Source organism: Elephas maximus, chromosome 3 (assembly GCF_024166365.1).
Source record: "Elephas maximus indicus isolate mEleMax1 chromosome 3, mEleMax1 primary haplotype, whole genome shotgun sequence".
In the NCBI taxonomy this organism is placed as follows: Eukaryota; Metazoa; Chordata; class Mammalia; order Proboscidea; family Elephantidae; genus Elephas; species Elephas maximus.
This window is the reverse complement of record NC_064821.1, coordinates 65,763,664-65,776,085: the sequence shown is the minus strand read 5'-3', so window position 1 is coordinate 65,776,085 and position 12,422 is coordinate 65,763,664. Positions and strand designations below refer to the sequence as shown.

The 12,422-nt window shown below is 41.7% G+C and overlaps 1 protein-coding gene across 3 annotated transcripts; it reads left to right on the top strand.

The window, feature by feature from the left end:
- Positions 1-6,403: 6,403 nt before the first annotated feature.
- On the top strand, positions 6,404-12,162 carry RSRP1 (arginine and serine rich protein 1). Of its 3 annotated transcripts, XM_049878299.1 has the most exons (5): positions 6,404-6,609; positions 6,927-7,511; positions 9,322-9,458; positions 11,042-11,128; positions 11,701-12,162. In XM_049878299.1, exons 2-5 carry the CDS (start codon positions 6,989-6,991, stop codon positions 11,818-11,820), a joined length of 867 nt encoding a protein of 288 aa, XP_049734256.1. In that variant the 5' UTR covers positions 6,404-6,609; positions 6,927-6,988; the 3' UTR covers positions 11,821-12,162. The 3 variants fall into 3 exon arrangements, with proteins under 3 accessions (XP_049734256.1, XP_049734257.1, XP_049734258.1); XM_049878300.1 differs by lacking the exon at positions 11,042-11,128 and having other exon boundaries at positions 6,406-6,609; XM_049878301.1 differs by having other exon boundaries at positions 6,406-6,609; positions 10,059-11,795.
- Positions 12,163-12,422: the final 260 nt, after the last annotated feature.

The following is a 12,422-nucleotide window of genomic DNA, read 5'->3' as shown; positions in this document are numbered from 1 at the left end:
ACGGATTCAACCAACCACAGATCTAAAATATTTGGTGAAAAAAAATTTTCCAAAAAGCAAAACTCGAATTTCCCATGTGCTGAGTACTATGCAGAATCCACAGAAATGAAATGATGTGTAGGCATACCCAGCTGTAGCCTCCCACCATTTCACAGATCCCAGCCTCTCTCCAGCACTCATTGTTTGCCTTGCATCTTGTCATTATTCCCTAAATAATACAACTATTTACAAAGAATTTACATTGTATTAGGTATTATAAGTAATCTAGAGATAATTTAAAGTGTACAGGAGGATTGCGTAGGTTATATGCAAATACTACACCATTTTATATACGGGACTCAAGCATGCACAGATTGTGGTATGCATAGCGGGGTCATAGTACCAATCCCCCATGGATACTGAGGGATGACTGCATACCACATTTTGTTTATCCATTCATCTCTTGATCGACATTTTGGTTGTTTCCATCTTTGGGCTATTGTGAAAAGTGCTACAATGAACATTGGCATACAGGTTTCTGTTTGTGTTCCTGCCTTCACTTATTCTGGGTATATACCTAGTATTGGGATTGCTAGGTCATATGATAATTCTGTGTTCAAGTTTCTGAGGAAACACCATGCTGTTTTCCACAGTGGCTGTGCCACTTTACATTCTTACCAGCAATGTATGAGGGTTCCAGTTTCTCCAGAACCTTGCCAATACTTTTTTTCCTTTTTTTGATCATTGACTTTCTAATAGGGATGATGTCTTACTGTGATTTTGATTTGCACCTTTTTTTTTTTTTTAAATGGATAATGATGTTGATCTTTTCGTGTACTTACAGGCCATGTGAGTATCCTCTTTGAGGTGAACTGTCCAAGTCATTTGCCCATTTTTTTTAACTGGGTTGTTCATCTTTTTGTTGTTTTAGAGATTTTATTTTGTTAGAGAAATAAAGGAATTCAACATTCCTTGCACCCTAGTCTTACAGACTGTAACTCAAGTACTACATAGTATTCGTGTGGAAAGAGACGATGGAAAATCTCAATATCAGTCAGAACAAGGCCAGGGGCCAACTGTGGACCATTAGTTGCTCACATCCAAGTTTAAGTTGAAGCTGAAGAAAATTAAAACAAGTCCAGGAGAGCCAAAGTACGACCTTGAGTATATCCCACCTGAATTTAGAGACCATCTTAAGAATAGATTTGACACACTGAATATTAATGACCGAAGATGAGATGAGTTGTGTAATGACATCAAGGGCTTCATACATGAAGAAGGCAAGGGGTCATTAAAAAGACAGGAAAGAAAGAAAAGACCAAAATGGATGTCAGAAAAGACTCTGAAACTTGTTCTTAAATGCTGAGTAGCTAAAGAGAAAGGAAGAAACTATGAAGTAAAAGAGTTGAAGATAAGATTTTAAAGGGTCCCTCAAGAACAAAGTACTACAAACCACAAGCAACAACACACAAGCTCCAGAGGATAAACTAGATAACTGAGATATTTTAAAAATTAAACACTTATTATGCTCATCAAAAGACTTGACCAAAAGAGTAAAAAGAGAACCTACAGACTGGGAAAAAAAATTTGGCTATTACAAATCAGATAAAGGTCTGATCTCTAAAATCTACAGGAAAACCCAAACCCTCTACAACAAAAAGACAAATAATCCAATTAAAAAATCGGCAAAGGAAATGAATAGATACTTCACCAAAGAAGACATTCAAGCAGGCAACAGACACATGAGAAGTGCTCACCATCTCTAGCCATTAGAGAAATACAAATCAAAACCACAATGAGATACCATCTCACCCCGGCATTACTGGCACAAATCAATAAAACAGGAAATAACAAATGTTGGAGAAGCTATGGGGAGATAGAAACTCTCATGCACTGCTGATGGGAATGCAAAATGATCCAACCATTTTGGAAGATGATATGGCACTTTCTTAGAAAGCTAGAAATAGAAATACCAAATGATCTAGCAATCTGACTCCTAGGAATATATCCTAGAGAAAAAAGAGCCATCACACAAATAGACATATGCACACCCATGTTCACTGCAGCATTGATCACAATAGCAAAATGATGGAAACAACCTAGATGCCCTTCAATAGATGAATGGATAAACCAACTGTGGTACATACATACAATGGAGTATTACACAAAGATAAAGAACAACGATGAATACTGTGAAGCATCTCGTAACATGGATGAATCTGGAGGACGTTATGCTGAATGAAATCAGTCGATGACAAAAGGACAAATATCGTATGAGACCACTACTATAAAAACCCATGAAAAGGTTTACATACAAAAAGAAACAATCTTTGATGGTTACAAGGGAGGGGAATGGTGGGGAGGGAAAAACACTTAATAGACTATAGGTAAGTGGTAACTTTGGTGAAGGATAAGACAGTACACAATACTGGGGAAGCCAGCACAACCTGTACAAGGCAAGGTCATGGTAGCTCTGTAGACACATCCAAACTCCCTGAGGGACCGAATTTTTGGCTGTGGGGACCATGATCTTGGGGAACATCTAGCTCAATTGGCATAACACAGTTTTTTTTTATGTTCTACATTCTACTTTGGTGAATAGCGTCTGGGGTCTTAAAAGCCTGTGAGCAGCCATCTAGGATACTTCACCGGTCTCACTCCTTCAGGAGCAAGGAAGAGTGAAGAAAACTAAAGAAACAAGGGAAAGATTAGTCCAAAGGACTAATGGACCACAACTACCACAACCTTCACCAGACTGAGTCCAGCACAACTAGGTGGTGCCTGGCTACCACCACTGACTGTTCTAACAGGGATCACAATAGACGGTCCCAGATGAGCTGGAGAAAAACGTAGAACAAAATTGTAACTCAAAAAGAAAGACCAGACTTGCTGGCCTGACAGAGACTGCAGACACCCTGAGAGTATGTCCCCTGGACACCCTTTCAGCTCAGTAATGAGGTCACTCCTGAGGTTCACCCTTCAGCCAAAGATTGAATAGGCCCGTGGAACAAAACAGGACTAAAGGAGTGCACCAGCCCTGGGAAGGGACTGGAAGGCAGGAGGGAACAGGAAAGCTGATAATAGGGAACCCAGGGTTGAGAAGGGAGAGCATTGGCATGTCATGGGGTTATTAACTAATGTCACAGAACAATGTGTGTACTAACAGTTTGATGAGAACACTAGTTCTGTAAACCTTCATCTAAAGTACAATTAAAGAAAAAAAAAAAAAAGAAGACTAAGTATTATAATGAAATGTGCAAAGACCTGGAGATAGAAAACCAAAAGGGAAGAATATGCTCAGCATTTCTCAAGCTGAAAGAACTGATGAAAAATTCAAGCATTGAGTTGCAATATTGAAGGATTCTATGGTCGAAATATCGAACGACACAGGAAGCATCAAAAGAAAATAGGACTACACAGTCATTGTACCAAAAAAAATGGTTGTCATTCACCCATTTCAGGAGGAAGCATATGATCAAGAACCCACGGTACTGAAGGAAGAAATCCAGGCTGTATTGAAGGCACTGGTGAAAAACGAGGCTCCAGGAATTGATGGAATACCAATTGAGATGTTTCAACACACAGATGCAGCGCTGGAAGCGCACATTCCAAAGAAAGGTGATCCAACAGAATGTGCATATTATCGAACAATATCATTAATATCACATACAAGTAAAATTTTGCTGAAGATCATTCAAAAGTGGTTGCAACAGTACATTGACAGGGAACTCCTAGGAATTCAAGCTGGATTCAGAAGGCAACAAGGAACAAGCGATGTCAAATGGATTATGGCTGAAAGCAGAGAATGCCAGGAAGATATTTATCTGTGTTTTAATGACTATGCAAAGACATTTGACTGTGTGCTGTGTGGATCATAACAAATTATGGATACGATTACGAAGAACGGGAATTCTAGAACACTTAATTGTGCTCATGAGGAACCTGTACATAGATCAAGAGGCAGTTGTTCAAACAAGGGGATACTGTGTGATTTAAAGTCAGGAGGGTGTGTGCCAGGGTTATATTCTTTCACCATACCTATTCAATCTGTATGCTGAGCAAATAATCCGAGAAGCTGGACTATATGAAGAAGAACGGGGCATCAGGATTGGAGGAAGACTCATTAACAACCTGCTATATATATTTTTTTTTATATGCAGATGACACAACCTTGCTTGCTGAAAGTGAAGAGAACTTGAACCATTTACTGATGAAGCTGAAAGACCACAGCCTTTGGTATGGGTTACCCCTCAACATAAAGAAAACAAAATTCTCACCACTGGACCAGTTAGCAACCTCAGGATAAATGGAGAAAAGATCGAAGTTGTCAAGGGTTCCATTTCACTTGGATCCACAATCAATGTCCATGGAAGCAGGAGTCAAGGAATCAACACATTGCTTGGGCAAATTTGCTGCAAAGATCTCTTTAAAATGTTAAAAAGCAAAGATACCACTTTAAGGACTAAGGTGTACTTGACTCAAGCCATGGTATTTTCAATCATGTCATATACATGTGAAAGGTAGACAGTGAATGAAGAAGACAGAAGAATTGATGTCTTTGAACTGTGGTGTTGGAGAATATTGAATATACCATGGACTACCAGAAGAACAAACAAATCTGTCCTGGAAGAAGTACAGCCAGAATGCTCCTTAGAAGAAAGGATGGTGAGACTTCATCTTATGTACATTGGACATGTCATCAGGAGGGACCAGTCCTTGGAGAAAGACATCATGCTTGGTAGAGGGTCAACGAAAAAAAGGGAGACCCTAAATGAGATGGACTGACACAGTGGCCCCGACAATGGGCTCAAGCATAATGATTGTTAGAATGGCACTGGACTGGGCAATGTTTCATTCTACTGTCCATAGGATTCTGTTGCTATGAATCAGAACTGACTCCATGGTACCTAATAACCACAAAAAAGCACTCTCTTTCCTAGGAACAGATATCTCAGACATCATTCTGACTAATCAGAGATTAACTATGGGTGTTAAAGAGTCCGTAAACTGTTAAGTGCTAGACCACTTGCTGCAAGGTTGGCGGTTCAAGACCACCCAGAGGTGCCTTGGAAGAAAGGCCTGTTGATCTACTTCCAAAAGGTGACAGCCATGAAAACTACTCTGACACACCGGGGTTGCCATGAGTCAGAACTGACTCAGTGGCAACTGGTTTTATGGGTGTTAAAGGCTCAGGTTGGGGAAACCCTTTTTAACAGTGGCTGGCATTTCTTCTCATTAATTGCTGTCAAGGTGGTTCTGAGTCATGGTGACTTTATGCATAACCGAATGAAATGTTGCCCAATCATGTGCCATCTTCATTATTGTTGGTATGTCTGAGTCCATTGTTACCAATCCATCTCATTGAAGATGGCAGTTCTAGTGGAGAGTATTTAATGTTAATTTATAACTAACAACTCTACTCTGACACACATGGCGTTGCCATCAATTGGGAGTCGACTTGATGGCAACGGATGGTGGTAGTAGTGAACAAAGCAGTTACTAGGAGTTCCTATAGGTTCGCTGTGAGTTGGAATGGATTCAATGACAACCGGTTGTTTGGTTTTATAGCGCCGCTATGAGTCGGAAGCCCCTCCACAGCAATGTGTTCGCTTTTGGTTTGGGTGGTGCAAACGGTTAAAGTAATTGGCTACTAACCAAAGGTTGGAGGTTTGAGTCCACTCAGTGGCACCCTGGAAGAAACGCCATGCGACCCAATTCCAATGAAAAACCTTAAGGATTACGATAGTCTGCTCCACAACCAAAGGTGATAACAAAAAGCAGCATTAAACGTTCACTTGAAGATTCTTACTAAGTTAACGAGGAAGAACGGTGTCACCCATTTGCTCACTTTCCTATCTGTTTTGCATTGTCTCCACCCTTCGTTACCATTATTGGTCAAAACATGGAAGCAATTTAAAACTTAGTATTGCATTTTCAGAAATCCTGTGAACTTGGGGGAGCGGTGCAGTCGCCTTCACCGGCTGCGGGCCGGGCACGGACGCAGGACAAAAGCGTCCAGGAAGGGTCCACTGAAACACAGTGTCTGTCTGTAATGTCCCGGGGGATGGAGGCAACTATCTGAGAGTCACACAGTCCCGGGTCCGCGCCCTAGACTGCGACTCTTCCTCTCCCTTCCCCCACTCCACGGCTGGCCCTTCCGCCCGACCCCGCCCGTGCCGTAGGTTAGGAGCCCGGGGTCGCGCAGCGCAGGGCCACGTCACTTCCTCCTAGTTTCAATCAAGAAAACGAAACAGCCACAAAGTACGGAACAATCAAGTGTAGCAGTATCGCACCACTCTCCCCTGGGGGCTCAGCCGCGCATGCGCAGCCTGGTAGCACTACGCGAGGAAGGAAGGGCGCGGGGAGAGAGGAGGAAGGGCAGTGGTTGGACCAGAAGAGAGCCACGCCCGCCGCCTAAACGTCTCTGCGCATGCGCCGAGCGCTAGTTTCTAGTACTTTCGACCGCGCCTGTGTGGTGTCTTCTGCGTTCGCGACAGGACGTCGGAAGTGGAGCTTCTGAGTTTGAGCTTCTAGAGTAGGTTGGAGAAGCCTCTTTTCGTCCTAAACTTCGACAGGGAAGCGTTCGTTGTGACCATCTATCCGTCTTGAGTGGGGCATCGACGGCCTGTGGTAAGTTTTCAGGTGGTGAGGTCGGCCCCGGAGTTATCCCAGGTGTGGGCGGCAGGAAAGGTCCTGGGCCCTGCGTGGCGCAAAAAGTGGAACGGGTGGCGGGCGGGAAGGCAAGAACCTGGGGGCAGTTTGGCGGAGTCACACCCTCATCGGGGTGTGAAGGAAGGCTCGCTTGTTTGCGCAGGGCCTGGCCGCGCCTGCGCCGTAGCTGGGCGGCCCGAGGGCGCGGGCGGGTCGCTTCCGGGAGGGAGCCCTAACGCGGCGCGGGGATCCGCCGCCGGACTTCACCTTTTTTTGTTTGTTTGTTTCTGTTTAAGCAACAACTTGAGTTTTCGGGAAGTGTTCCTTCTCGGAGAAGTGGTTAAAGCCGCAGGCAGAGATGTCTAACTATGTGAACGACATGTGGCCGGGCTCGCCGCAGGACAAGGAGTCCCCCCCCACGGGCCCTTCCAGCCGCCGGTCGTCCTCGCGGTCCAGTAGTCGCTCCTCTTCGAGAAGTGCTCGGTCCGGCGTTAGCGTCTCGAGTCGGTCGTCGTCTCGCAGTCGAAGCCTGCTCCGGAGAAGGGGCAGGTCACGGTCTCGCTCCCGGAGGCGCCACCAGCGGAATTGCAGGCGCTACTCGCGGTCGTATTCGCGGAGCCGTTCGCGGTCCCGCAGCCGCCGGTACCGAGAACGGCGCTACGTGTCTTCTAGGAGGCATTACCGCCCTCCTTCGCGCCACCGATCCCGCAGCAGGTCCCGCTCTCGGGGGAGGTCCTACTATAGAAAGACCGGTGACCTCGCGCGGGGCCGACGGTACTATGGCTTTGGCCGCACCGTGTACCCGGGAGAACACAGAAGTTGGAGGGAGAGATCCAGGACGAGGTCGCGGAGCAGAACCCCCTTTCGCTTAACTGAGAAAGGTGGGTATTTATCGTTAAGAGGGGCGCACGGTTTTCCTTTTTCACGTTTTTTCGCGTCGTGACGGTGTATGTGTAGGACAGAACTGAAGTTGCTTTGTAAGTTCAGTGTATTAGCTTAGCAGGAAATCCGTGTATTTTTGGCCGGGGTGGCTGTTGAGCTGATCAGCACTAAAATACTATTAATCTATTTTTAAATGGATGGTGATGTTTTTCATCTGAATTAAAGGTGTGTTTAAAAAAAAAAAAACCCACTGCTGTCCAGTCAGTTGTGACTCATCGCGGTCATGATGGGTGTTAAATAAATGGCTCTCGGTGTAGGAAAACCCGTTTACTTGGGAGCCTTGTTAATGTTAATTAATGACCTGGCCTGACTAAGCAGTTTCTATTAATACCCACTGCTATCAAGTCTATTGGTCTCATAGTGATCTCATAGGGTTTTTAAGGCTTTACATCTCTAGGAAAGCAGATTACCAAGTTTTCCTCCTTTGGAGATGCTGGTGATGTTGAACCGCCAACCTCAGTTGGCAGTCCAGCTCTTTAACCAATCCTACAGCACCCGGTATTCCGAGGCAGTCTACCATCCAAGTACTATCCAGGCGTGATCCTCCTTAGCTTTTCAGGTCAAACTACATCTGGCGCTTTGAAGGTAGTATGGTATAGATTGTTCTGAGTGGTAAGAACATTATCACCGCTTTGAACTCAATTTTATCTTTTTCCTGTGTTTTTTCGTATACATTTTGTTACTGATACTGGCCAAAATCCGGAGGGTAAAAAGAAAATTTGTAAGTTACTACTATATCAGTAAATAAAAGCTGGATTATACTGTAATTGAAAATCAGATAATTAGTGGTATTCTGGATGGGAGTCTGGAACAGAAAAAAGACGTTGAAAAACAAAGGAAATCTGAAGGAAGTATGGGCTTTAGTTAATTTATCATTATCGGCTTATTAATTAGAACCGTAATACTAATGTAATATGTTAATGTACAGTAGGTATTAAAAAAATCGAACCAAACCTGTTGCCATTGAGGTTGATTCCTGACTCAGCCACCCTGTAGGCCAGAGAACTGCCCTGTAGGGTTTCCATGGAGCAGCTGGTGAATTTGAACTGGCGAACTTCTGGTTAGCAGCCTGAGGTCAAATTGGATATAAAACCAAACCCAGTGCCTTCAAGTGGATTCTGACTCATAGCGACCCTACAGGACAGAGTAGAACTGCCCCATAGAGTTTCCAAGGAGCGCCTGGCGGATTTGAACTGCTGACCCTTGGTTAGCAGCCATAGCACTTAACCAGTATGTCCCCACGGTTTCCCAAATTGGATATGAGAACTCTAAATTTACAACTTTTCTGTAAATCTAGAACTGTTCTGAAATAAGTATTACCACGAAACTGAAACTGAGAAATATAAATACGAAGCGAAGGCAAAAACAGTATGAAGTTTAGTTCTTTGGTAAGGAAAACTAATTGTTGACGTTATTTAAGGGTGTTTGTTATATTTTTCTCAGCAAAAGGGGCAGGCGTTTGTTTTCAAAAATCAAAACCCATTGCCGTCAAGCCAATTCAGACTCATAGTGACCCTATAGGACAGAGTAGAACTGCTGTATAGGGTTTTGAAGGAGTGGCTGGTGAATTTGAGCTGCCAATCTTTTGGTTAGCAACTGTGCCACCAGGGCTCTTTTTTCATGAATAGTTACTCTTTATGTAAAAAATAAAAAGTGACAGAGAGTGTTTATATTCTACATAAAACTTATGCTTAGTTTGTGATTCTCAGTCATTTTGGGTACTAGTGAATCTTGTTTTTATTTTTGTAGATCGAGTGGAGCTGTTAGAAATCGCAAAAGCCAATGCAGCGAAAGCTTTAGGAACAGCCAACCTTGACTTGCCACCTAGTCTGAGAACTGTGCCTGTAGCTAAAGAGGCAAACCGTGGAACAGCTGTGAAGTTCGAGGTAAGTGTTCCATCTTTATCCAGAGGAAATATTCGGAAGAATTACTAACAAGAAGATGTGATGACCCATTTTTATTTGATTTACTTTACAGTATATTTCTCAGAAAGATTAACAAATGTAATTTGCTAATTTCAAAATAGCAGATCTGAAAATACTAGAAATGCTGTTATCTGTCAAAATGGAAATTATGAACTTTATATTTTGGTGACCAACCATCCCAGATTGCCTAGGACTGTCCTGGAAAGTGTGTGTTGTAGGAAACCCCTATTAGGTGCAAAAAGTCCTGGTTTTCAGCAGTGCGTTGTGGACAAGCTACCTAAATGTGTCAAAAACAATAGACCTGAATGTACTAGATAGGTTTTCACCCATGGAAATCGAAAAATAATGAACTTTATTTTGGCTTGACACAATACTAGTCATTATCATACACTGCTTATGTGTTGTAACTGGTTCATAGATGATAGCTATATAGTTACCAGATTTTCCTAAACTCTAGGCTTTACATATAATTTATCTGTAGCTTTCATTTGCAGCGTTATGTTCCCACAGTTCTGTACTCGACATACAGTATAGTTTACCTGCTTTATTTCTGTCTTATAGAAATCTTGAATGTGGTCTCCAGACATTGATGAAGAAAATCTGTTGGTAATTGGTACATGGGCTAAAGCATCAGGTTTAAATAACTTTAAATATGTTCACACATGAAAGCTTAGCTTTTGGTTAGTTAGATGATGTGCATGCTAGAATTTGGGTCAGGCACTAAAAGCTTTAAAACTAATGGACAGTACACTTTGTAACGATGGCGCATCTGTGTTATAGATGTCCCTTTCATAATATATGCAATATATTCCAGATGTTTTGAAAGATTACTGAAGAAGAGACCCGCTTCACTTGCAGATAAGTTTGTTGTAATTCTCCAGAAATGGGCAGGATATGCACTGGCAAATGACACTTTCTTTATGTGAAATCTAAAGCATAAAATTCATAATCTCAGAGGTTTAAGGGAGTTATCAGTTGATGTTCATATTTGTTGCTGATTTATGTTGAACTTAGGGACTGATTAGTTTTTTTTTGTATTGAATACATCCTTTAACTCTCAAGTGTCTGAATAAAAAAACGTGGAAGAATCAGTTAACGTTGAACACAGGTGATGTGTTCTAGATGTGCTATCTAGATGAGTCTACAGTTGGGACCGCGATGTGGGTTTGTTATTAGTAGACAAATAGGGTCTTAGTTGAATTGCTTATTCAGGTGGTTAGGTGCCTAAACAGACAAGTGTCATAGTTAATTGAAGAAATAAATTAGAAACTAGGTGTTTTCTGGTATGACTTTACTCTTAAAAGTTATTTGAATTTGGAGTAGGGGGATAAAATTATCTGTATTATGGCAAATGATGCCTTAATCAAGGTTTTCATTAAAGAAATTTTGAGGGAAAACCTCAACAGTAGTCTGTTGTTTAGGCTGATAATTATATGGTTAAAGCCAGCTTGACTTGTGTAAGCACCTGAATTTGTATACTACTTGTTACACAGCACTCAAACCAAGGGCATGCTTTTAAAAAATATACTCTCTTACCTGTCTAGCTATCGGAAAAGCTAACCAAAGATGGAACTAAAAGTCCCAGTGAAAAATCTTTCCAGCAAAGAAGCATAGCTTTTAGCTCTAATTTAGTAAGTACTATCAACAACAACAACAACAATCTAAGCTTTGGACATTCAGAATTCAGATTTAGAACATAACTAGTACAATGTAGGCTCTTCTGTTGGAAGGCTTATTGTTTTGTCTTTGTTGGGGGTCTTTTAAGCCTCTCTAAATAGAGTTGATAGATTTATATTTTTGTGCTACTTCCACAGGTGACCAGTATAATGGGGTCCCATATCTTAACACATCCACATTGTTTTCAGTATTTTGCCATTCTTTTATCTATTCCCTGTATACTTTTTTTAATTGAAATATTTTAAAAGCAGAACTGAGAATATCCCTAAATCAGAATATCTCAGAATCAGATAAGGGTTTAAAAAACAAAACGTCAGAACTGTTAATGACGCCTCTCATGAGATACGTTTTGCATGTCCAGTTTTCCCTAATAGTTTTCTTAGGATATTGTGGATTGTTTGAATCAGGTCGTGAATGAGTTCCACACTTTGCATTTGGTTGATAAGTCTTAACTGTAGGTGGAATTACTAAGTTTGTGAAATCATATGTGTTTGGGAATTTGATTTAAGAACTTGTTCTCTTACAGAATTCTGTAGCAAAGTCAGCACTTGAGAAAACAGCTAAAGCCACTGGTGAAGAGACTTCTTCAGGATCTCCAAAAGTAGATAAGAAAAAAAGTCCGTATGAACTGTGGTTGCCTATCTAAAGAAGAAAACTAATGGCTGAAGGTGTCTGAAACTGCACTTTATTGAAAGTTTCAAGCATTAACCCATCTCTTTGAGCCATTTGATGCTAACTGTTGCAAATAAAAAACCCAACATGGTAAGATTTAAGTACTTTAAATTTTTAAATATTAACAATTTAGGTTTGTCTTGCAGATGTGAGATAGCACAAATGGACCAGAGGTTACAAACAGGTGGGAGTCTTGTATATACTAGTACATATTTTGTATAATTGATTAAGTAGAATTGAAATTTGTAAGACAAACATGGCAATTGAACTGTGTTTGTGTTATGTATATTTGTTAATAAATGCCATTTTTAAATTATTTTAGTGTCACTTTATTATGTGCATATTACTTGAGTCCCAAGTGCGGTCCATGGACCGGTAGGGGCTTTGCTGGCTGTAAGTGGAAGCTTGTTGGAAATGCCGAAACTCAAGTCCCCACTCCAGACCTGAGTCAGAATCTGAATTTTTAAAAAGTTCTCAGTTGTATACTTATTAAAATTTGAAAAGCTTGAGCTAAAATTTACGGACAACTGGAGTAGTGTTACCTGAAGCGCTAATAAGAACTTCAGGGCAGCAAAC